Raw genomic sequence first — 24,991 nt, 5'->3', positions numbered from 1 at the left:
TGGCCCCGTGTCTCCTGCCTACCACTCGCTGACCTGGCACCAGCTGAGCGCTCGTACCTGGGCACCTTCCGGTCACGGTTCCCAGTCGGTTGCTGTCAGGCTGTGGACTGAGCAAACGTCACTTCCAGTCCGTGGGACAGGTGTCCACCGCGCCACACATGTTGGCAGGACGCTACATTGTGAGAGCTCACAGCACCCACGTGACTGCTGTTTGTTGCCCTGCCAGGGATGTGAGACGCACAGCTCCTGCCTCATGCCAGAACACGCCACAGGAGTTACAATCCCCCTGCCCGCATCAGTGCATCATGGGAGACCGAGTGGGGTTCCCATGTGTGACTGTCAAAATGAGAGACCCCCTGAGAGGGCGTGTGTCCATCTCAGTGTCTGCCAGCTCCCACTGCAGTCACGGGTGGGGCCCTGAGCCCAAGTCCCTGTCCCGCCTGGCTCTTCCCTCTGGCCCTCTCAGACTGTCTGGGCCATTGCAGGCTCCGGCTCGAGACAGGAGGGGTGTTGCTCTCCAGGAGTGGGACCCGAGTATCCATCTGACTGGAACACGTCACGCACACATGCCCGTGCAAAAGCCACACACCTTGCCAAATGCTCACATGCAGGAACGCACTGCCATGGCCCTGTCTGACTGTCACACCCCCTCTCTGCACACTTCTCAGGCCAGGCCTGGGTCTGGAGTCCCCAGCACTACAGGCATGTGCATGGCCCTGCTTGCTTGGCCCCTAGAGCAAGGGGCAGGTTTGCGTCTGTATCCACATGCTACTGTTGGAGTCACTGCACTGACACTCTGCCCGGCAATGTTTTCTAGTCGATCTCCATGCTAAGGATGTTGAAGACTAGTCAACTACAGCCTCTTCCTGACTAATGAACCAGTTACAGACCAAGCAATTGGTCGTAACTCGGTTCATTCGTAAGTCGGACCCCATAGAGTTACACGCGACCGCGCTGCTCATAAGCACAGATCGCGTTCGTAACGCGGGGTCCGCCGTTTATGACAGCTTTGCTCGTAACTGTGAACGGTCCTAAGTCAACCGTTCGCAACTCGGGGACTGGCTTATCAGATAGTAATGTCGACTAGTCAATCCCCCCCCACCTTGCTGCCTCTATGAAATAGATTCAGCAAAGGCGGGGGGGGAGGGAAGGAGTACTTCCAAATGGCAGATTCCTCTGGAGTTTCCACTACATGCCTCTGACGAAGTGGGTCGTTGCCCACGAAAGCCGATGTTCCAATAAATCGTAAGGTGCCACAGGACTTCTCTTGTCTTAGGGATGTTAGCTATCGGGTAATTGAATCCTCATGTAACTGCATCGACTATTAGCAGTTACACAACTATTACACAGTCCCCGAGGGCAGGGGCAGCAGCCAGTGCGCTCCGGCTCCATTCCAGGGAGCCCCCTGGCCACTCTGTGCTGCTGCCTCACTGTGGGGTGGCAGGCGGGGTTGGTCCACAAGGGCAGCTAGTTTCAAAACCAGCTTCCTATGCAGCCCAGCTGCCTGCAGCCCCACATGGCTGCCTCTGATACAAAGGCAACAGCGCAGGATGGCAGCAGCTCCTGTCCACCAGGCATCCAAACTGCTGGCAGACACAGGCTGCTTGCCGGATCAGCCTCTGCCCGCAGGGACCTTGGCCCCCCTGTGGACAGGAGCTGATACAGGCAGCAGCGTGGACAGGCAGGCAGCTCTGCCAAGCCAGCACCAGCTCCTGCCTGACCTCTCTTGCCTCTAGAAGAGGCAGCAAGGGGATTGACAGGTGGGTCCATGAAGCCACCACACACAGTGCTCATGCATATCAGCTCCCACCTGCCTCCTCCTACTATACTGCTTCCTCTGTATCAGAGGCAGCAGCACAGAGGTGGGGGAACAGGCCGATCCAATGCTTGCGGGGCGCTTGTCACGAATCATGGCTCGGGTGAATGTTTGGCATGACAAATAACAGTACGTGAGCTGAAGAGAGGCCATACTAAGGTTCGAGTCAGTGCCCTGGAGGATTATGGACTTGTTTACAACTTCGAGAGAAAGGACTGTGTGAAAGAAAAGACCGTGTCTGCTGAGGAAACAAAACGGTACAGAAGGAGGCAACGTTCCAGAAAAGAAGGAATAACAGGGGAGAGACCTAGTCAAGGACATTCTATTGTTTATCACTTGTGGCGAGGCAAGCAGAACTGGGTGATGCGAGCAGGGCGCCTCAAGATGGGTTGTGGTCACACTAGCAAGAAGGAGGGTGTGACGTAGTGGGGGTACCTGGCTGGTTTCTATGCTGCTGGCTCTGGGGTAACCCCCACTGGCTGCCGTGGGTACCACGACCCAGCAAAACAGGATGAGTCACTATGCAAACCAGTGGCCAGACACCCCCCCATGGAGAGGAACAAAGGAAGGTGGAATGCTGCCCTGGCTGGGAGGCAGGGCTGGAAGTTAGTTAGTGGGTTGCTGGCTGTCTGAGAGCATGGAGGAGAGCCTAAGGGAAGGGGCTGGAGTTTAGGGGCCCAGTCTCCCCCATCTCAAGGGGGCCTGAGGCATCCTAGCCCAGATCTGTGACCAGACTACATCTGTGCTGTGCTGTATCCTGGAGAGGCAATGAACTTCCTCTATTCCCCTGGCTGGTGCAGTCTGTTTGTGCCATTTCGGGGTGCAGAAGACGGGGGACCCCAACGCGCCGTCACAGAGGGTATGACATCACCCCACCCAGGCTGTGTGCAACCAGTGGACATTGTTCCATTTGACTGGCCCCTGCCGAGGGGATATATACCACACCATGACGGAGCCATGTAGATTTGTTTGTTTGGCAAAGGGAAATGAAGCCGCAATTTAAATAATCGCGGCTTCATTTAAATTTAAATGGCTGCCGCACTGAGCTGACAAACAGCTGATCAGCTGTTTGTTGGCTTAGCGCGCTAGTCTGGACGCTCCCGCGCCGACGTGAAAGCCCTTTGTTGACCTCTCTGGTAAACCTCATCCTACGAGGCATAACGGGGAGGTTGATAAAAGGCTTTCATGTCAGCCCGGGAGCATCCAGACTAGCGCGCTGAGCCGACAAACAGCTAATCAGCTGTTTGTCGGCTCAGCGCGGCAGCCATTTAAATTTAAATGAAGCCGTGATTATTTAAATCGCGGCTTCATTTCCCTTTGCCGATCAGCCTAATCTACATGGCTCCATCGATGGAGCCATGTAGTTTAGATACACCCTTTGAGTCCATCGATTCGGCATATTGGGGTGACGTGTGTGTCGGACTTTCGCCTCAACCAAATTTACCAACATTACCTGGGTTTGGCCAGCCCCAGAGGGCAAGTGGGATGTGTGTATGAGAGCGTGTGTGTTAAACTGGATTAAGAATTAGGCTGCTAAATTGGGTTAGAGATTAGATTTAGACTGTTAACTATTCAAAAAAACCTTAGCTTTTAACCTGCCTTTTAATTGCTAATTACTAGACAGATATATCGCTTTTAAAATTGCTCCTGAATTGCTTGCAATAAAACTTGTTAAAGGTATATTTGAGCTACTGTGGGTTTTTTGTTCTGTGAAGCTGACCCAATGTGCCTTGTAGTGCAGCCTGATCAACTGTACAACCGCACCCTCTTGTGACAAGCTGACTTAAAAGCTGGCTTCCCACAGGCATCAGCTCACGCCTCCTCCCTCCTTGCTGCCTCTGATAGAGGCAGTGGGTGAGAGGGGAGAATGCGTGAAATCGACAGGATTAACCAATACATTTAGGCTACGTCTACACTGGCATGATTTTCCAGAAATGCTTTTAACGGAAAAGTTTTCTGTTAAAAGCATTTTCGGAAAAGCACGTCTAGATTGGCATAATAAGGGAATTTGTGTGCAGCCATCTTGGTCTTGTTAACAAGAGAGCAAGAGTCAGGCTAAGTCTGTGGCCTGACAACGCGAGATCTGTAATTAGACGCTGCCTTTGCCTCTCGCCTCCATACGGAGATAAGGATAGAATGCTGACTCTGGTAGGGACCTTGAGATAAGGAGCATCTGGGTGGAACTAGATAACTGTTAGCCATTGGTGTTTGTAATGGGAAGGAGACTAATTGTTATTGTTATTATATCTAATAGACAGTATATAAACTGCTTCATAATTGCTTGTATTCGAAGATCTGCCTCGGGGGGGGGGGGTTCCCCCCCCTTGCCCGAACCAGTTTTTCCCTTGCTGCAGCTCGTAATAAAACTGCCTCTGGCTACTTGTTGCTTACAAACTCAGAGTAAGGACAATGTTTTCTTCCACAACGCTTTTCCGGAAAAGCACTTTTTCCGGAAAAGCGTCCGTGGCCAATCTAGACACGCTTTTCCGCAAAAAAGCCCCGATCGTCATTTTCGCGCTCGGGGCTTTTTTGCGGAAAACACTACTGTGCTGTCTACACTGGCCCTTTTCCGGAACAGTTTTCCGGAAAAAGACTTTTGCCCTAACGGGAGCAGCATAGTTTTTCCGGAAAAGCACTGATGATTTTACATTAGATCGTCAGTGCTTTTCCGGAATTCAAGCGGCCAGTGTAGACAGCTGGCAAGTTTTTCCAGAAAAGTGGCCGATTTTCCGGAATAACTTGCCAGTGTAGACACAGCCTTAGGGTTATTGGTTAATCGCGTAGTCGACTGTACATTGACATTCCTAGAGAAAACCACTAAATCTGGTGTGGTGAGCTTAGCCCCTAACCGGCAAGCAGTGAGCAATACCTCTGAGCTGATAAGTGCTGATAAATTAAACCATAAGCTGTTAAATATGAATAAACTGCAACACCTGCTCAAAAGAATATGAACAGAACACTAGGCATTTAGATTTATTTCAAAATTAAAAGGTTTGTGTATTTCTAGGGTAAAACATACATGAGTTTAACATCACATTTTTATGTAAGGGATTGCTGGAACATGGATTACAGCAGGGGTTCTCAACATTTGTGATACCACCCCCCCCTAAAATGCTAAATTAATTTGTGTGGCCCCCCCCACCCTCACTGCCCTGGGTCACTTCCTTCCCCCTTCTCACCAGACTCCTTGCCCTCCTGGGGTTCCTTCATGGTGTTAGCAGTCCTTAACACCCTCCCCCCTGCAGGCTCCTCGCCCCCCACCCCCCGTCTCTTTCTCCTCTGTGCCTCTTTTCCGCTCCTCATCCATTTGGTTGGTTGGCTGGTTCCTTCCTCTCCTCTCCTCTCCTCTCCTCTCCTCCTCTCACCCCCACGTGCCCTTATTTATCTCCGGATCCTCTGCCCCAACCCAATCCCCCAGCCCACTGCCTGAGGGACCCCACGCTCATGGACAAACCTGGCTCTGTCGGTTCCTGCATCATTGTGCACCCCCACCCCACGTATTGCCTCTGCCGTGCTGCTGCCTCTGGGGCGGTGGCAGACAGGGGCACTGAGGGGCCCAGGCTGCCATGGGGCGGGCTCTGTCCGGGACTTGCCAGGAAGAAACTCCCCGCGAAGGTAGCACACTCCCAGGAAACTACAACTCCCAGGAAACATCTGGCACAGCATCGCCACTTCCTCTTGCACCCACTTCCATTTCCGCCTTGCTTACCAAATGGCAGTTTACCCAAAGCCTCCCCCACCCAATCAGGACGCACCGCACCCTGCACTGGCCACTGTGCACCTCTCACGTGCTCCTGACCCCGCAGTGGCTGCTGGGAAATGTAGTTGTGCCGGCCTCCATCTCCCACAGGCCACTGCGGCTCCCTCTATCCTCTCTCCCACTCCTAAGCCTGCCTGGCTGGAGCCAGGCAGGAGTGCCTGGCCATGGCGCACCTCTCGGGGTGCAGCCATGGCTAGGCGGGGGTGGCCTGGGGGAGCAGGTGTTGCCCGTCGGGCTGAAGCGCAGCCTGGATCCTGCTCGGGACCAGAAGGGAGTGGGGGGGGGGGGGGGGGACGACAGGTGCCAGATCCAGGAAAGGGGGAGCGGCGAGTGCTCGGGGCGGTGGGAGGGAGTTGATGCAGAGGAGGAAACTGAGGCACAGGTGCCGGCCAGGGAAAGCAGAGCTGGAGGGGGCGGGGCTGAGGCGGGGATTTTCAATGTCAGTTCACGGAGCAGTCAATGGACTGGTGAATTCTCACCGGCTATTCGACGATTCCATAGTCCCGGGGGCAGGGCTGGTGTGACGTCACAAACAGCTGCCGTCACAATTGGCTCCCCATGGCAGTTTCTGACACACATGCATGCCAGTCAGATTTGGCTTCTAACAGTTTAGCTGCGCAGTTCTGCAAACGAGGAGGGGAAGCCCATTCTGATAGATGAAGGTTCTCCACCTCACATTTGGCTGCCTGGATGCCCCACCTCTGGTTCAGAGGGTTTCACCCTGGCCCCCCCATACCCACCCTCAACTCCAGGTCCAGGGCAGGGTTTCCTCTTAAGACTTTCCATCCAGAAGTGGAGTGCTTCAAAGAGACTTTAACTCCAGACTTCAAAGAGAAGCTTCAGAATTGTTATTCATGCTTAAATTTGACACTTTGGCTGTGTCTAGACTGGCAAGTTTTTCAGCAAAAGCAGCTGCTTTTGCAGAAAAACTTGCCAGCTGTCTACACTGGCCGCTTGAATTTCCGCAAGAACACTGACGATCTCATGTAAGAAATCGGTGCTTCTCGTGGAAATACTATGCTGCTCCCGTTTGTGTTGACAGCTCAGATTTGTTTTGCGCAAAAAAGCCCCGATCGTGAAAATGGTGATCGGAGCTTTCTTGCGCAAAAGCGCGTCTAGATTGGTGCAGATGCTTTTCCGCAAAAAGTGCTTTTGCGGCAAAGCGTCCGTGCCAATCTAGACGCTCTTTTCCACAAATGCTTTTAACAGAAAACTTTTCTGTTAAAAGCATTTGCAGAAAATCATGCCAGTCTAGACGTAGCCTTTATGTATGAGTTTAAACAAAGACTCTAATTATCTCACCTATTACAAAGATAGCTTCCCCAATTATCACCCCTAATGTCATTACCCACCCAGAGAAATAAAAAAACAAATTGAAAGAGCCAGACGAATACCCAGAAACCATCTACTTCAAGACAAGCCCAGGAAAACCAACAATAGAACACCACTTATCATCTATAGCCCCCAACTTAAACCCGTCCAACGCATTATCAATACACTACAACCTACACTGGAACAGGATTCTACACTCCGAGAGGCTCTGGGAGACAGACCCATAGTCTCCTATAGACAACCACCTAACCTCAGGATGATTCTTACCAACAACCACAGGACATACCACACTAATACCAACCCTGGAACTTTCCCTTGCAACAAACCCTGGTGCCAGCTTTGTCCACATATTCACTCTGCTGATACCATTATTGGACCTAACCATGCCTATTATAAGATCAAGAACACATATTCCTGTTCATCCAGAAATATAATCTATGCTATCGTGTGCCGAAAGTGTCCGTCTGCTATGTACATTGGACAAACTTCTCAGACACTTTGCCAAAGAATCAATGCCCACAAAACAGACATCAGACTCCCTCACAGAGAGAAAGTGGTTGCTTGCCATTTCAGCCAGACTGACCATTCCCTCAATGACCTTAAAACATGCATATTGCTTCAAAGAGACTTTAACTCCAGACTTCAACAAGAAGCTTCAGAATTGCTATTCATCCTTAAATTTGACCCTTTATGCATGGGTTTAAACAAAGACTCTAATTATCTCACCCATTACAAAGATATCTTCCCCAATTATCACCCCCAATGTCATTACCTCTCAGACACTAACCTTCCCCCACTCTGTTCTAAAATTTGATTTGTCAATTTCATATGCGTTCATTTTTTTGATTGTGTCACTTTGGTATATATGGTTGTGCCGATTTTCTTCCACATATTGATCTGAGGAAGTGGGTCTGGCCCACGAAAGCTCATCACCTAATAAACCATCTTGTTAGTCTTTAAAGTGCTACATAGTGGTGGGCAATGCAGGACTGAATAGTGCAAGTATTGGACTATGTACAATCAAGTCTTGCACAGTTTCCAAACTAGCTTGTGCATCCGTTGTCCATACCAAGGTTGAACTTCTCCGTAGTAATTCTTGTAATGGTTCAATGACAGAAACATAATTGGGAATGAATTTTGCATTCCAGGAGGTTAGACCCAAGAAGGAACATAAGGTTTGCAAATCTGTTGGAGGAGGAGCATTTGAAACTGCTAGGATATGGTCTGGATCAGGTTTTAGTCCAGCTGGTGAAATTGTATGCCCCAGAAAGGAGAGTTCTGTTTGTCTACATTTGCATTTAGACATATTGAGCTTGAGGCCTGCTGTGCTGATGCAGTTTAGTACAAATTGCAGATTATTGTCATGCTCCTCAGAAGTATTTCCAAACACGATAATATCATCCAGATATCACTGAACTCCATGTTGTTTCTTCAGAATCAATTACATCATTTTTTGGAAGGCACTTGGGGCAGATGCAAGACCGTATGGAACCCGTTTAAAACAAAATAGTCCCTCATGTGTAATAAATGCTGTGAGGTCTCTGCTATCTTCATGAACTATAACCTGGTGGTATGCGCTCTGCAAATCAAAAGCAGAAAACATCTTTGCTCCATGGAGTTCTGCAAATACTTCTTTAATGTGAGGAAGAGTGTGGCTGTCAATCACAATAGCTTTATTTGGCTCTCTTACGTCCACACAAAGGCGAATGCCTCCATCCTTCTTGTGTCACTACTATAGGTGAAACCCATTCCATCTTCAATAATGTCTTTTTGAACAAGTTTTTTAAGTTCCTCTGAAACAGCTTCCCTGACTGAAAATGGTAAGCGCTGTAACTTCTGTCGTACAGGCATCACATTATGTTGCATTTTAACTTTATGCACAAACCCATAAGCACAGCCAAGTTTCTCCTCAACCTGGTCTTGGGTCCCAGCTGAAACTGGTGTGTGTACTGCAAGAATGCTTTGCTGAGGAAGATCAAATCGTCCATTAACTACCCTGAGGTTTAAAGCAGCCAATAAATCTCTGCCAAGGACAGGAGTGCTTTTGTGGACAATGTAGAACTCTGCAGTTACACAGCACTCACCAAAAGTCACTGTTGCTGACAGGCAGCCATGTACTGGAATTTGGTTTTTCAAATAGCACACCAAGTGCAGTTTGGGTTCAGTAAGAGGCACATCTTTAAAGTAATGCAAATTGATGGAATCAGGTAGTATAGATATTGCTGAACCAGTGTCCAACATTAGCTGAATAGGATGTGATTTGCCTGAAGATGTGGCAGAAACATTTACAGTGCACCTTATCTGTTCTGGAATATGTGCAGTAGTGACTTTGTCCACACTCAGCACAGTAACATCTGGTATTGTAACTGCATGCACCTGTTGATTGGACCGGCTACTGTGGCATATCTTAGCAAAATGCCCAATCTTTTTGCAGTGATTGCACTGAGCTTCTTTGGCAGGACATCTTGTGTAGATTGCAAGGTATTGTGGGGAGCCACAGCGAAAGCATGCTTTTGCTGTGCTTTGAATTTGCTGATTCTGTGGTTTTTCATTAGTTTTCCCCTTGTGATTGTCTGTCTGCAGCAATAGTGGACTTTTCTGCAAAGGAGTCACAGCCTGGACTGGGCCTCCTGTATCCATGCTCATTATTTTGGCTTCTGCTATAGCTGACAATCTGGGTAGCAATGGTTATTGCTTTTTCCAGTGTGAGTTGTGGTTCTAGAAGCAAGTGTTCTCTTACACGAAGCATGGATGTTTTCTCAATGAGCTGGTCTCTAATCATCTCATCTGCCATATTCCCAAAGTCACAAGTTACAATCAGACTCCTCAGAAGCAACATACTGCATTATAGTCTCCCCTGGTTTCTGCTCACACTGGTGAAATCTATAGCGAGTAGCTACTACATTCACTTTTGGCACAAAAAAGTTCTTTAATGCAATGAGTGCAGTCTCATATTTATCATCTGCAAGGGGAAAAGTGTAAAATATATGCTGATCTTCTGCTCCAAGGCAGTGGACTAGCAGAGCATGCTTTCTTACTTCAGAAATCGCTGTAGCACCGATTGCAAGCAGATAAGTCTCAAACATATGGATCCAGGCAGTAAAAACAATTGGAGCTCACCTGGGCTTTGCAGAAAGGGTGCAGGTGGGTTCAGAGGCAGAAGATCCGTCCTTGTCACCAAAATGTTGTATCATGCAAGCAAGGTAGTAACAAACTTCAACAGGCCTTTATTTACCAAAGGTGAAACCTCTTTACAAAGCTGCTGCTGCTCCCTCTGTAGATCTCACTCAGGCCTGGCCCATCTCCTCCCCCCTCCTTCCTGTTTCCTGTGCGTCCAGATTCCCCACAGCCAGTGCTCCCAGTTCTAATCATTACAAGCAGCATGGAGAAATGGAGCTCAGGGCGTAAATAAGTTTGTGCTCTGAAAGTTATACTTAGATATGTCTAGAGCAAGGGTAAGGTAAATGTCTGTGAACTAATGATATTAGCGGTGATAATTGGGGAAGCTATCTTTGTAATGGGTAAGATAACTAGATCCTTTGTTCAGACTCAGGTGTAAAGTGTCGAATTTTAGCATGAATAACTGTTCAGAGGATTCTCTTTCAAGTGCAGTCTTAAAAGGCTCTTGAAGCAGGATGCAGGTAATTAAGTCGTTGAGACAATGTCCTTTCTGGTTGAAATGGCAAGAAACTGTTTTTCTTTGTGATCCTGTCTGATATCTGTTTTGTGGGCATTGATCCTTTGGCGAAGTGTCTGAGACGTTTGTCCAATGTACGTAGCAGACGGACACTTTTGGCACATAATTGCATAAATTATATTTCTGGATGCGCAGGAATATGTGTTCTTGATCTTATAACTCACTTGGTTGGGTCCAATAATGGTATCAGCAGAGTGAATATGTGGACAAAGCTGGCAACGGGGTTTGTTGCAAGGGAAGATACCAGAGTCGGTATTAGTGTGGTATGTCCAGTTTAGTATCCTGTTCCAGTATAGGCTGTAGTTTATTGATAATGTGTTGGACAGGTTTAAGTTGGGAGCTGTAGGTGATGACAAGTGGTGTTCTATTGTTGGTTTTCTTGGGTCTGTCTTGAAGTAGTTGGTTTCTAGGTATTCGTCTGGCTCTTTCAATTTGCATTTTTATTTCTCCGGGTGGGTAGTGGAGGTTTATAAATGCTTGGTAGAGATCCTGAAGTTTCTGGTCTCTGTCAGTGGGATTAGAGCAGATGCGGTTGTATCGAAGGGCTTGGCTATAGACGATGGATCGTATGGTGTGTTCTGGATGGGTGACCCTGGGTTGGAATTGCATCCCCAGAACTGTCAGCTGGCTGTGGCTTTGGGTGCTGGTAGCAGAGTACTTCCACTGCTTTAACTCAACCCTGGAGAAAAAGGGGGAGGCTAAAATCACATTGTCTGCCTTCTGGCGGAGGATGGCACCCCCCTCACGGATCCAGTAGAGATGCGTGAGAGGGCTCGTGCCTTCTATGCCTCTCTGTTCTCCCCGGATCGGACTGACACCGATGCTTGCAGGGTTCTCTGGAACGAACTCCTGACAGTCAGCGCAGGTGAAGGACGCTTTGCTGCCCACTGCTTGGTGCTTGGGTGTACCTAAACGGAGTCCTGTGAGAGGGTGCACTCTACCCCCTGGCCTCCCCAGCCCCACGTACCTTCCCGACCACCTCCCCCTCATCACCTGAGCCAGCTTCACGCGTTGCAGTCAGTCCCCTTCCAAACATTCACCTGTACATACTCGTACTTCACACGCTGCACGTCCCCACCCTCGTGTCCCACCCAGACACCAAGTGGCAGGACCTCCTACCACCAATAGAGGGTGGGGAGCCCCGGTGGGCCTGTCTCTATGGGTATGTCTACACTGCCACCCTAGTTCAAACTAGGGTGGCTAATGTAGGCATTCAAACTTGCAAATGAAGCCTGGGATTTAAATATCCCGGGCTTTATTTGCATGTTCCCGGGCATCGCCATTTTTAAATGTCCCGTAGTTCGAACTACCTGCCCGCGGTTACACGCGACATGGACTAGGTAGGTCGAATTAAAGCTCCTAATTCGCACTACCATTCTTCCTCCTGCAATGAGCTGTGAGCACGGGGAGTGTACTTGGCACGGTTCACCCCCCCTTCCCGACACTTGCCCCTTCTGTGGCATAAGGGAGACTCTGGCACAGGTCTACAGCCCCTCTTTCAGCTCTTCCAGAACCTCTTGTTGAGGTTCTGGCTGCACTTCTCCCCTCACCTGTTAATTTACACACATCCCATCCATGGCCCACAAAGACATGGGACCTCCTCCTGGCAATTTACTAAACCAGGGAGCAGAGGTTGGCTGGGGGAGGGGACTGTGACTATGAAGCCTATTTCCATTCCTGCATCCGCTCACATATCCGGGCAGAGTTCCACTGGGCGGCGTCCGCTGGCTCTCTCAAAACCTTCAAGGGGTAGTGGGCGCTGTCCAGGGTTCTTTGCTTAGTGTCCCCATCTGGGTCCCTTGTTTTAGCCCTTTGACCCTCACACCCGTTTCTGTTTTCACTTTGTCCCAAGTAATTGGTTGGTTATCTGGACTCTGTGGACCCTCCCCATAGGCTGGGGGAGAGGGTCCTTTAGATGTGGGTGGGCTGGCGCCCACCTTCCTCCCACACACTGACTAAGATCAGGCCTCGGCAGCCATCTGCTCTCAGGCTGCCACACTACGCACACACACAGTACTACGCTCTGGTTTCCCCAGCTCTCTGTTCCAGCATTAACTCAGTTCCTAGCTCTCACTTGCTTTTCTATGGGAACAGCACCCAAGTTTAAAAGGTAGTCAGGGCGATTCAGTGAAGCACCCAGTATTATGCTGACCATATGTCCTGAGTTTTCCACAGCCGCCCCAAATTTAAATCTCTGTCCCGGTGCCTCATCAAGTAGTGAAATGTCCCGGAAAGCCCCATCAGACATGTCATTACTTGATGGGGACACCGGCTTGTGGGAAGAAACACTGTGCCATGTCATTGCTCCTCATGCAGCACACAGCCTCCTCCCCCCAGCAGAGTGTGTAAGGTATCCAGGCCAGCTACCAGTGGTGTGCGGCCCCCCCCTTCCCTCTCCCAACCCCTCCCTCCCCTCCATGGGACTGCCTCTGCCACATGGGGTCCTGATCCAGCAGCACCACCTCCACCTCCTCTGGGCTGCCTTGGAGTCCCAGCAGGACCCATGCAGAGCCCGGCTGGGGCGCTGCAGGGCAGGGTATGTTTGGGGGTGGCCAGTGCTGGGACGGCAGCAGAGGCTGCCCACGGTGCTATATTTTAGTACCATGGACCAGGTCCCTGCGGGTGGCCCCAGCTCCAGCTGGAGTCAAGCAGCAGCCCCACAAGGTGCGTTCCAGCCAGGGAAGCCTCACTGGAGCAGGTCTCATGCACCTGCCGCTTGACTCCAGCTGGAGCCAAGCAGCCCACGGGTACTGAGGTACTAAAAATAGCACCACTGGTGGCCTCTGCACCAGTCCCAGCATTTGGTCCCACCCCGGGAACAGATGGGGCTGGGACTGTGGTAATAAAAAGAGCATCACAGCCCAGTTTCAACCCTGCAAACTGCTTTCCACATCGAAGGCAGGTGAGGGAAGGAGCATGGGGAGAACTAAGGGGAAGGGAGGGTGAGAAGAGAAAGGGGCTTGTGCTGAGGGGAGGGGGACAGGGCAGGAGACGAAGGGGATGGCACCAAGGGGCAGGGTGGAGGAGAGACAAATGCCAGGGGGAAAAGGGCGGGGGGAAGGTGTCAGTGCAGGTGGGAGAAGGCAGGGACAATGGAGGCAAGAGGATGGCAGAGGAGAGAGAAGCAGTGGGTGCCAGCAGAAGAGGGGTTGAAAGGAGGGGTGGGCATGAGGAAGGCAGGGTATGGAGCAAGTTGTATATATGGGCGCACAGGGGCATGAGGAGAACAAGGGCAGTGGGTGGTGAGAGGGTGGGCACCAAGGAGAAGGAGGGCAAGGAGGCAGTGAGGGAAGGAGGAGGCACCAGCAAGGTGTAGGGGTAGAAGGAAGGTGCAGGTACAAGGGCATTGTGGGGTGAAGCAGAAGGGTAGATCTGTGGCGGGAAGGGATGGGCAGCAGGGAGAGGCAGAGCAGGTGAGTAGAAGAGGTGTTAGGAGAGGGGATGGGGAGGGACAGCTACAGATGATCAGAGGGGGGCTAGAGGAGGAGTGGGCACAGAGGGACGAGAAGGACTGATGCAGGAGAGGGGGCTGGTCCCAGGAGGGCTGAACAGAACAGCGTGGGAGGCTGGGGGCAGTAGGCACCAGGGGACCAGAAGGACTGATGCAGGGGAGGGGGCTGGTCCCAGGAGGGCTGAACAGAACAGCAGAGGAGTGTGGGAGGTTGGGGGCAGTAGGCACCAGGGGACCAGAAGGACTGATGCAGGAGAGGGGGCTGGTCCCAGGAGGGCTGAACAGAACAGCAGAGGAGTGTGGGAGGTTGGGGGCAGTAGGCACCAGGGGACCAGAAGGACTGATGCAGGGGAGGGGGCTGGTCCCAGGAGGGCTGAACAGAACAGCAGAGGAGTGTGGGAGGTTGGGGGCAGTAGGCACCAGGGGACCAGAAGGACTGATGCAGGGGAGGGGGCTGTTCCCAGGAGGGCTGGACAGAACAGCAGAGGAGTGTGGGAGGGTGGGGGCAGTGGGCACCAGGGGACCAGAAGGACTGATGCAGGGGAGGGGGCTGTTCCCAGGAGGGCTGGACAGAACAGCAGAGGAGTGTGGGAGGTTGGGGGCAGTAGGCACCAGGGGACCAGAAGGACTGATGCAGGAGAGGGGGCTGATCCCAGGAGGGCTGAACAGAACAGCAGAGGAGTGTGGGAGGTTGGGGGCAGTGGGCACCAGGGGACCAGAAGGACTGATGCAGGAGAGGGGGCTGGTCCCAGGAGGGCTGAACAGAACAGCAGAGGAGTGTGGGAGGTTGGGGGCAGTAGGCACCAGGGGACCAGAAGGACTGATGCAGGAGAGGGGGCTGGTCCCAGGAGGGCTGAACAGAACAGCAGAGGAGTGTGGGAGGTTGGGGGCAGTAGGCACCAGGGGACCAGAAGGACTGATGCAGGAGAGGGGGCTGGTCCCAGGAGGGCTGAACAGAACAGCAGAGGAGTGTGGGAGGTTGGGGGCAGTAGGCACCAGGGGACCAGAAGGACTGATGCAGGAGAGGGGGCTGATCCCAGGAGGGCTGAACAGAACAGCAGAGGAGTGTGGGAGGTTGGGGGCAGTAGGCACCAGGGGACCAGAAGGACTGATGCAGGGGAGGGGGCTGGTCCCAGGAGGGCTGGACAGAACAGCAGAGGAGTGTGGGAGGTTGGGGGCAGTAGGCACCAGGGGACCGGAAGGACTGATGCAGGGGAGGGGGCTGTTCCCAGGAGGGCTGAACGGAACAGCAGAGGAGTGTGGGAGGTTGGGGGCAGTAGGCACCAGGGGACCAGAAGGACTGATGCAGGGGAGGGGGCTGTTCCCAGGAGGGCTGAATGGAACAGCAGAGGAGTGTGGGAGGTTGGGGGCAGTAGGCACCAGGGGACCAGAAGGACTGATGCAGGGGAGGGGGCTGGTCCCAGGAGGGCTGGACAGAACAGCAGAGGAGTGTGGGAGGCTGGGGGCAGTGGGCACCAGGGGACCAGATGGGTGAGGGGAGGGGAGGCGACATGGCAGCAGAGGGAAAAGGGAGAGGTTTATAAGATATTTATTAATAACTTGGGTGCCGCGGTGGCACATCCCAACAAGTGCACATGGACTCAGCACTGGTGCCCAGGACACACCTCACTCCACTCCTGGGAGGAAAATCTTCCCCCTGTCTCTCCCCAAGTGAATGCAATGCAAGTTGGGTTAATGCAATTGGAGGATAGTTGCATGGGGGGGTTCTGTGGGGGCCAAACTCATCCCTATTGGTAGAGGACAGCGGGAGGAGTTCTTAGAGGGGTCACATGACACCCTTTACTTCTGGTCATGTGTTCATCTTGACCCTGGGAGTACTACCTCCAGGGCTGGGACTTCTTGTGGCAGGGGACGTGGCTAATGTGTCCCTAATTTTGGTTTGGAAAATATGGTCACCACACCCAGTATTCATCTGGAGCCCAGGCTGAGCACTTCAGTTAGCACCCTATGGCTCCAGCAGGGTGGAGGAATCACGCTCACAAGCCAACCCCAGCTGGAGCCAGGGAGGTTACAGAGTGGGCATCAAAGGCAGAGTCTGCAGCTGATGGGCTCTGGGGCCAGGGCAGGAGCAATGCTCCTTCCAGCCACTGACCTTTCCCACCCAGCCCACTCCTCAGACTGACAGCCTGCCCCACCCCACCGCTCCCAGCAGGCGAAGGACGAGGCAGCATGATGGAGTTTATCGTTTAATGTCAATAAATAAGCAGCTAGAACGGTCTCTTCGTTTCCTCCTCGGGGCGCTACACCTTGGCCGACAAAAGGCTTTTGTCTGTTCAGTTACCTTGGGCATCTCGCCCCCCTCTGCCCGCTGCGCACGGAGTCGCAGGTGTGAGCTGGTGACATGCCAGCAGGCTGGGTGCCAGCAAGGAGACAGGAGGGGCAGGGGTGCTCAGAGAGAGCAGCAGCTCGAATTGTAGCCAGAAGGCCGGGAGGAGGGGCGGCAGCCTCCCCCTATTCTCCAAAGGCAGCAGGCAAACCTCCAAAGGAAACCCCTCCCAGTGGGGGAGGAGCAGGAGGGCCGTGCCTTTGGGGGAGGAGAGCAGCTGTTAAATAAGAGGGGGCACCGAGGGGTTCTTCGCTGGAGGGGTGAAGATGCAGTTTCTCTAGCGGCCATAGGTGTCACTTCTTCCTCCTCTTTGGGTCTTCTGAACCCGCTGCAGGGAGAGAGGGGAGGCATGAGGCAGGGTGGGTGTCTGGGGGTGCCCAGCCCTGGCCCCCCAAGCAGAAAGGGCCCAGTGGGAGCGGCCAGTTGGCTCGTGCCCACCCCTTCACAGAGGCGTCTCCACTCAACTGGCGCTAATGCCCACGGGAGGCACAAAGGGGGTGGGGGGACCGCATCCACTTCCCTGGGCATCCAGCCGTCGTGTGGTCGGCTCTGAGCTGCCGCCTCCAGGCCCTGCCCTCCCCACAGTGGGAGCCCTCTTTGCCCTGGCAGAGCAGCAGCTGGGGGAAAGCAGCAGCAGCCACTGGTGCCTTTGGTGGCAGCCGGGGGTGATGGTCTGTGGCAGAGCCCCCCAGCGCAGCAGCTCGTATGACAGTGTCAGAGCAACCCCCATCCCGTTGGGCCCCCACAGCCATGGGGCGAGTGGAGGGGAATGCAGAGGCACAGCAGGGGTAGGAGGGTGGAGTACCCGGCCCAGCCACAGAGCGGCACTGGGAGACACGGCCCTGCCCCAGACCCCACATGTCAAACCACAGCAAGAGCCCAGCCAGGAGCTGCTGGCAAAGCAATGAGATTACACATGCCCCCAGGGGACAGACAGACAGAGTGGGACAGGCAAGGCATGCAGGAAAGGATCATGGGATACCTGAGACTCAGGCTCAAGGAGCTGGAGGGAAAGGAGGTTACGCTACAGGGGAAAGGATAATAGAACCAGTTAACAGAGATGGGGTGGAAGCTGTGCAGGAGAGAGGGTTAGTCCAGACCTGCATATGGGATGGCAAGATTAGATGGAAGGTGAAACCCATCCAGGGTGTGGGGCTCAAACCCACTGCAGAACAGCACAGAGCCAGGTGGGGGTGGGAGAGTCTCAACAGCAGTCTGGCCCAGCCCCTTGGCGACAGAGGACATGGAAATGCCCAGTCGGTAAAGGACAAGGACTGCATCAGGTAGCAGATGGGATAAAAAACAACTCTGGTCCTGCTGCTCTAACCACTAGACCCCACTCCCCTCCCAGAGCTGGGATAGACTCCTGGAGTCCTGGCTCTCTGCCCACCATTCTAACCACTAGATCCCACTCCCCTCCCAGAGCTGGGCTAAACCTCAGGAACCGTGGCCCCCAGGGCAGTCAATGGCTGGCTCTGTGCCCGTTCGAGCTGCCCAGATGGGTGTGTTACATGGCAGGTGGTGTTGATGGTGCATGGTTATTAGTAGGGGCTGGAAGACAGCGATGGGACTGGCACCCTGGTGCCCGTGGGAGCTCAGGACGGATCCCTGCACTGTGCCCCATTGCATGGGACTGGCATCTGCACAAATTCGTGTCACAGCTCCAGCTACCGACTCCTGCTGGGAGGCTGCAGCTGGCCCAGCCTAGCCAGGCCTTCCCCTGGCAGGGAAGTGCTCTTACCCTCCAGGTAGTCCCGGGCAACAAATTTCAGCACCTCGTCCAGGAGGATGACGGGGAAGGAGATCTTCAGCACCACCAACCAGTGATGCAGGTCCAGCGGTGTCAGTTTGAAGATCATCTGGGGATGGGGGCAGCAAAGGGGGGTCATGGGGAGAACAAGGCAGGGGCACACGAGTGTGGGGAAGCGTCTCTACAGAGCAGGCCTGGAGTCTCGGGGAGATTCCACAGCCTCTGGGAGCAGGGCTTGGGGGATTGCCCAGCCCCCTTGGATGGGTTTGTAGGGGAGCCTGGACACCCTCCCTATACCAGAGCAACATCTGCCTTGTCAGGCCTTGTCCACAGTGCGGATGTCTAACAAAGCAAACCCAGGCCTGTCTCAAGTCTGGTGCACGTACGCATGCAGGCCAGGCCAAAGGAGCTTTGAGAGTCAGGGGTGTGTGCACAATCATACAGAACTTGCAAAGTACAGCGAGACCAGGCCAAGACGACCAGAAAAAACCTGGTACTAGTACTTCCCATTTTTTATACGAAAAAAATTCCAGACATGGCGCTTTTGCAATATTTTGGCATAGCAAAATATACCCTAAATATTGGCATAATAGGCATCTTCCATAATATGCAGTTGATTGGTGGCAATCACTAGAACGACCATGTCGAGTATAAATATAGGAACAGAAAAGATCATTTGTGGGAGGGAATGAGAGTATTGACTCTCAGAGCCTGCTCTTGATGTAACTAGAAGTAATTGTAGAAGCTATTTTATATTTAGCTAAAAGCCATTCTGTATAACAAAAAGCCATTTCAGTTTCTTGTGTCTGCACAAGGAAGTAAACTGGCCTTCACCGAGGTGGGGAAAAACCAAAGGAATGCGCTGTTGGAATGTGTTAATAAACTATTTTGAGCTGAAGCTCGAACTCCCTTTTAACCTGTTTCTTTCTATGCTGATAATAATTCCTCTTTGAAGTTCTCTTTGATTTCTTGCCCTGACGTCAGACTTGTTTGGTTAAGGGTATAAAATACTAGGATTGATTGTATTAAGCAGCCTTACTGAACCCGGCTTTGCTGAAACCACGTTTGGCTCACTTTGCTTTTATTGGCCAATAAAACTGTCTGTTTAACCGCGTAAACTAAGTGAGGCGTTTGCTTCGACAATTTGGAGGTTCCACCGAGATTCCTAACGCGCCACTTGCCCATATGGACGGACCGGCACTCCACTTCCAAACCTCTCAGAGCGCTCAAGAGAAGGTAAAGGGGATACCTGTTACGAAATCTCCTGGTGAGGGCTTGAGATTTGGAGTGACGGCCGGCCATCGGGGTAAGGGGAGCTACGAAATTCAATTTTGTGAAGCGGCTAACATTTTTGTCTGTCTGTGTCTGTCAGGCCTGTCTTATGTGTCACAGTTCCAAAAGGGCACACCGGTGTCTCTAGTGAGGCAGCCATGCGCTGGACCCTCTGTGTTCGGACGCCAAAAGCTGGTGTGGTGCCATTACTCTCTCTCGGCACACGGAACTGTAGGGAAGCTTTGTTGTCTCTCTCTGTTATTTGTGGGCGTAGTACTGACCTCTGAGGCTAACCCCAGGCCATAGTACCCCATTCCGCCAGGCTGTCTCCAGGCGCCAGGACGTGGTGTTCTGCCGGGCTGGGGCAGGTGCCGGAAACCCCTGCGAGGCAGGTGGACCTTGAGTCCAGTGCCTCGCAACAAAAAGGGGACCAGTGCGAGCAGGTGAATTCTTGATTCGGTGACTCGCAGAGCGAGCAGGCGGATCCTGATTCAGTGACTCGCAGAGCAAGCAGGCGGATCCTGATTCGGTGACTCGCAGAGCGAGCAGGCGAATCCTGTTTCGGTGACTTGCAGAGCAAGCAGGCGAATTCTGATTCGGTGACTCGCAGAGCGAGCAGGCGGATCCTGATTCGGTGACTCGCAGAGCGAGCAGGCGGATTCTGATTCGGTGACTTGCAGAATATGGTGTAAGCAGGCGGACTTTGGTTCGGTGTCTTACAGAATTAAGCGCGCGCAGGAAATGGGGGTAGGTCAGTCTACAGGAATTCCAGTGCCTTTATGTTAAGTGCCTTCTGGTATAGGATCCTAATGAAGTCTGATATTAAGTGCCGGGTGTCTTAGGGCAGCGTCACTTAATAGAAACCCATGGGAACTGGACAATAAATAAAGATGCATCTAAATGTGGAAACTGTAGGAAAAATGTGAAAAAGGAGAAAAAAAATTGTGTGTGGAAAATGAGTATGAATGTAATGAGTGAAGAATAAATGCCGCTGTATAGGTCTGAGACTTGAGCTGATCCCAGCTGCACCAGGGCTCTCCCACGAGGGAGCTCTGAACGCAAGGGGGGGGGGGTCAGCTGAACCTCAAGACTCAGCGGATATGTGAGGGAGTGACGACTCCCCTTATTTCATAAGCTGCTAAGGTCTGACACTCTAGACCCGGCAGACTCTTTCTTTGGAGTGTGTAAAGTTAGTTTAGGTGGGGGTTAGTCTAAACACCCCCCACTCTGCCAAAAGGCACCCCTGTATACTACTTGTACATGCATAATGGTCCAAGGACCTGTAAGCATTTAACAAATTTGAAAAGAAGAAAAATTAAAGCCTTGAGGGATGAAAGTGAAGCTCAGAAAAGCAAAAATCCTCCCTGCAGTAAGATAGGTAACTTAAAAGTTGCTGCAGTGCCTCTGTGCCAAAATAATGCACAAGAAGTGGGAAAAAAAAAAAAGAAAATAAAATTCTCAGTTGGCACACCCATATCAACCAAGCTTAGGGGGAAAATCTGGCACAACATCGCCCCTCTATCCCTCTTTATAACGCATACACAGGTAGAGAGGAAACATGAAAAATAACTGAAAGGAATTAGCTCTTCCCTTTGAAAACATGGGCTCCTGTAACAAACTTGCCCGATCCAAAGCAAAACACAAACTTTAAAATAAGTTTAACAGTTTAAGGAAAGTGTTCCTCCAAATCCTAAGGGGGAGGGAAAAAAAAAAAAAAAACCTGCTTTAAGAAATGACTCCTTGTTTCTTGCAGCCTCTTTTAATCATCTTAGCAATGAAACCGTCAAGTTAAACATTTGGCTACAAACACTTTGTTAAATCTATTAAAGAGAAAATAAGGAATTCTACTGAAACTTAATTGGTTAACGGCATAAAAGAATAGAATCTATACATTGTAAATTTGTAAAACCTGCACCCTAAGGGTTAAATGTGTCTTCCAAGGAACCTAATTATTGTTTAAAAAAAATCCAAGCCCAGAAACTTCACAGTGTTTCTGTTCAAGGCTGAGCTGATAGCTGATAGCTTGCTTTCAGATCCAAGGTTGTGTGTGTCTGCAAACTGCCTGTCTGTTCTGGAAGGGGGGGGAGCACTGTCCCCCATAAGTAAGTCTGTAACATTGCATGTGATTCTTTTCAGGAAAGGAAAACCTTTTTGCTTGCTGAAATAGTAACTAGCAAGCACCTTGTTCTAAGAGTTTCTGTGGCAGTAAAAAAAGCCTGGTCTGCAGTACAAAAGGGAAACTGAGGCATGCCACCTTTAACTTAATAATTAAATAATAAAGTAATTTACTCAAACCCTCTGAAGCTAGTGTTCAAAATAAAAGCATACAATTGGGTAACAGCAGGCTGATCAAAAAGTAGCAAAAATCTGTAAAGAAAAAGTGTTCTAAAATATAATTCACCACCCCAATGTGGGTAGAAATGTTTTCTTTGTCTTTCAGATCATCAAGAAGTGCTAATATCATCTGAAAATTAACTAAAAAAAAAAACCATGGTTCTGTGTCATGACATAATAAGTTTGTGTTGTGTTGTCTAGATTTGTCTTGTGTGTGTCTTGATTGTGATATATGTATTTCAAACGTTGTGTGTACAATATTGTTGTTCTAATGAAAGAATAATTTAAGTCCCTTGAATAATCTTGACATTGTGCTTTATATAAATGGTTCTTGCCTTTATAATTCTAGTAAAGTTTTAGTAGCAAGCTATGCAGTTTGTACTGTCTGGAATGTAGCGGAATCTGCTCCTCTACCTGCTGTTTTTCCCTTCTCTCCTACCATCGCCAGCTCCTACGCCGTCTCTTTCAGAACTGGCCCGCCTGCGAAACCAAGCCCCAGAATCAGAAAAGCAGGAGTAGAGACTGGCAGGGTGCACCTTGCACCCAGATCACTTGTGGTGCAGCTCTGATGGCCACATTGTTGCCCCAGTGCTCCCTGGATTGTCGCACGTTGCCCTCCTTGCTACCTCACCTTGCCCCCGTGCTCCCTGGATTGTCGCACGTTGGCAAAAGGGGGAATGGTAGCAATCCTCAAAACAAAATTAGTTTGCTCCCAAATTCTCCCAAGCAGCCAAAGATTACTGTCTGGCTTGCCCTGTCTGCCAAGCCCACAACGTAGGTAAACCTGTAAAGACAGTTCCGGCAACCAGACCTCCGCCTTTAGGACCATTTCAAAATTTACAAATGGACTTTATTCAATTGCTTAAATGTCAATCTTTTAAATAATGTACTGGTTATTGTTTGCTTGTTTTTGAGATAGGTAGAAGCTTATCCCTGCAGAAAACATAATAACATCACAGTAGCTAAAAAACTTCTAAATCATTACATCCCATCATGGGGAATACACCTTGTAATCTCCAGTGATAAAGGTACCCACTTTACTGGGAAAATTGTTTAAAAAAAACTGGAAAAGTACTACTCTACCAGACAAGCACTGCACTGTGCACAACACCTGAAAAGCGCAAAAGCAGTAAAAAAATAAAACAGAATTTTAAAAAACAAACTTGCTAAAATATGTAAAATCTCTGGCTTAACATAAATAGTAGCACTTCCGATTGCCCTAATAAGCATAAAAGCCACTCCTAATAAAAAAACTGAACTCAGTCCACATGAAATTGCATGTGGCCAACCTATAAGACTGTAAAGCAGCCCAGACATTAACCTGGCTGATGCCACACTTATTAAAGGAAGCATAGTCAAGTATTGACAGGAACTTATGTGTGTACAGTCTTATCATTCACAGGTTAAGGACGCCTTCCAGGAGGCTCCAACTAAGCCGTGCCATAAACTACATCCAGGAAACTGGGTTTGCGTGAAAGTTCACCAGCGAAAGACTGCCCTGGAACCCAGGTGGAAGGGTCCCTACCAAGTCCTTCTGACCACCCATACTGCTGTAAAGTGCGAAGGATTGCCCACCTGGATTCACGCATCCCACTGCAAACCCGTCCTGGCCCCTACAGAAGTTGGCCCCAATAAGGAGCACCGCAGACCTGGTACCAAAAACCCAGGTCCAGAAGTAAACGAAAATCAGCGCAGGCTTGGTACCGGCAATCCAAGCCCTGAAGCAAATGATCCTAAAAAACTGAGGCCAAGGTACCAGCTGCGGCCCAGAAGGACCTGCCAGCGATAGGTGAAGCAATTTACGAAGTCCTAAAAAACAGCCAGCATAAGGCTGGACAAACAATTCATGTTAAGCTTATGCTTAATCTTGTTTTTAATACCTAGTAGTTATAATCTATATGGTTTAAATGTGTTTATGCTTTTAATGAACCAAGTTTCCCAAGAATTTAATTCCACAGGTTGCTAAATATGTGCTCACAGTCCTGTACATTCAGAAGGAGGCATCCCAATAATTCCAGTCCCACTAAACAACACTCAAATATGGCACACTGTTTAGTGAACTAAGCCAAATAAAACTCGGCAAGAAAAAAAAAAGGTTTACTAACCCAGGGTATATCCACCTAGCCTTAACCCCAATTAAAAAGTACTGCTGAACATGTAATGGTTCAGGAGCCAGGGTGAGAAAAAAAAGCCCAAACCGATGGCCCTAGACTATGTCCTAGCTAGTAAGGGCGGGGTTTGTGCCTTAGTAAGAAAAAAATGCTGTGGGTATATTTCTGACACCAGCAAAGAAGTAAAGAAAGATGCCTCAGAGATTAAAAAAAACTGTAAAACGCTTAAGGCAGGGGAAAGACTGGACCCTCTGGAATTGGTTAGAAGGCTGGTTTGGACATGTGGGAACTTGGATTTTGCAAGGTGTAGTTTTAGTATTGGCTATATTCTTTTGTGCTTATTTTTGTTTCTTGCTAATCAAATGCTGTATTTCTTGTATTCTAAAAAACAAGGGACAGACCCTCACTAAAGGGAATGTGGAAGTAATGATGTTAAAATATAATAAGCAAAAAGAGAAACAAAAAAAGGATATAAAGGCTTTAATAAAAATAAAGATGTAAAACGGTTTAATGGTTAGCCTTTAAAAGGCTAAAAGGGGGGAGATTGTAGAAGCTATTTCATATTTAGCTAAAAGCCATTCTGTATAACAAAAAGCCATTTCAGTTTCTTGTGTCTGCACAAGGAAGTAAACTGGCCTTCACCGAGGTGGGGAAAAACCAAAGGAATGCGCTGTTGGAATGTGTTGTTAAACTATTTTGAGCTGAAGCTCGAACTCCCTTTTAACCTGTTTCTTTCTATGCTAATAATAATTCCTCTTTGAAGTTCTCTTTGATTTCTTGCCCTAACGTCAGACTTGTTTGGTTAAGGGTATAAAATACTAGGATTGATTGTATTAAGCAGCCTTACTGAACCCGGCTTTGCTGAAACCACGTTTGGCTCACTTTGCTTTTATTGGCCAATAAAACTGTCTGTTTAGCCGCGTAAACTAAGTGAGGCATTTGCTTCGACATAATGGACCCCTCCGCACTGGCGACCCCGGGCGTGGTGTTCCCTGGCATCGGAAGAGAAGGAACCATCACTGTAGGTAGCATACGGGGGACGTGTAAGTGAACTAGGCTAATTATTGTATTGTAATAATCTTCTATGAATTGCTTTTGCATGGCTTTGCACTGTACTCATT

General features: G+C 50.3%; 1 protein-coding gene and 1 long non-coding RNA gene across 2 annotated transcripts in view; one reads left to right on the top strand and one right to left on the bottom strand.

Moving 5' to 3' along the window:
- Positions 1 to 16,250: 16,250 nt before the first annotated feature.
- Positions 16,251 to 24,991, bottom strand: part of ATP2A1 (ATPase sarcoplasmic/endoplasmic reticulum Ca2+ transporting 1) — a 126,526-nt gene continuing 117,785 nt past the window's right edge. The window contains exons 21-22 of the mRNA XM_075914532.2: positions 18,145 to 18,262; positions 16,251 to 16,731 (exon numbers count right to left, since the gene is read on the bottom strand). Of these exons, the coding sequence (XP_075770647.1) occupies positions 16,697 to 16,731; positions 18,145 to 18,262 (153 nt within the window). The 3' untranslated portion in view covers positions 16,251 to 16,696. The remainder of the gene's footprint in view (positions 16,732 to 18,144; positions 18,263 to 24,991) is intronic.
- LOC142823498 (uncharacterized) lies at positions 19,281 to 24,632 on the top strand. The gene is made up of 2 exons (XR_012898709.2): positions 19,281 to 19,459; positions 23,147 to 24,632. It is a non-coding gene; the product is annotated as an uncharacterized LOC142823498 (long non-coding RNA).

This window comes from Pelodiscus sinensis, chromosome 5 (genome assembly GCF_052426305.1).
Source record: "Pelodiscus sinensis isolate ZL-2025 chromosome 5, ASM5242630v1, whole genome shotgun sequence".
Lineage (NCBI taxonomy): Eukaryota > Metazoa > Chordata > Testudines > Trionychidae > Pelodiscus > Pelodiscus sinensis.
The sequence above is the reverse complement of the archived record's forward strand: the minus strand, read 5'-3'. Positions and strand labels throughout refer to the sequence as shown.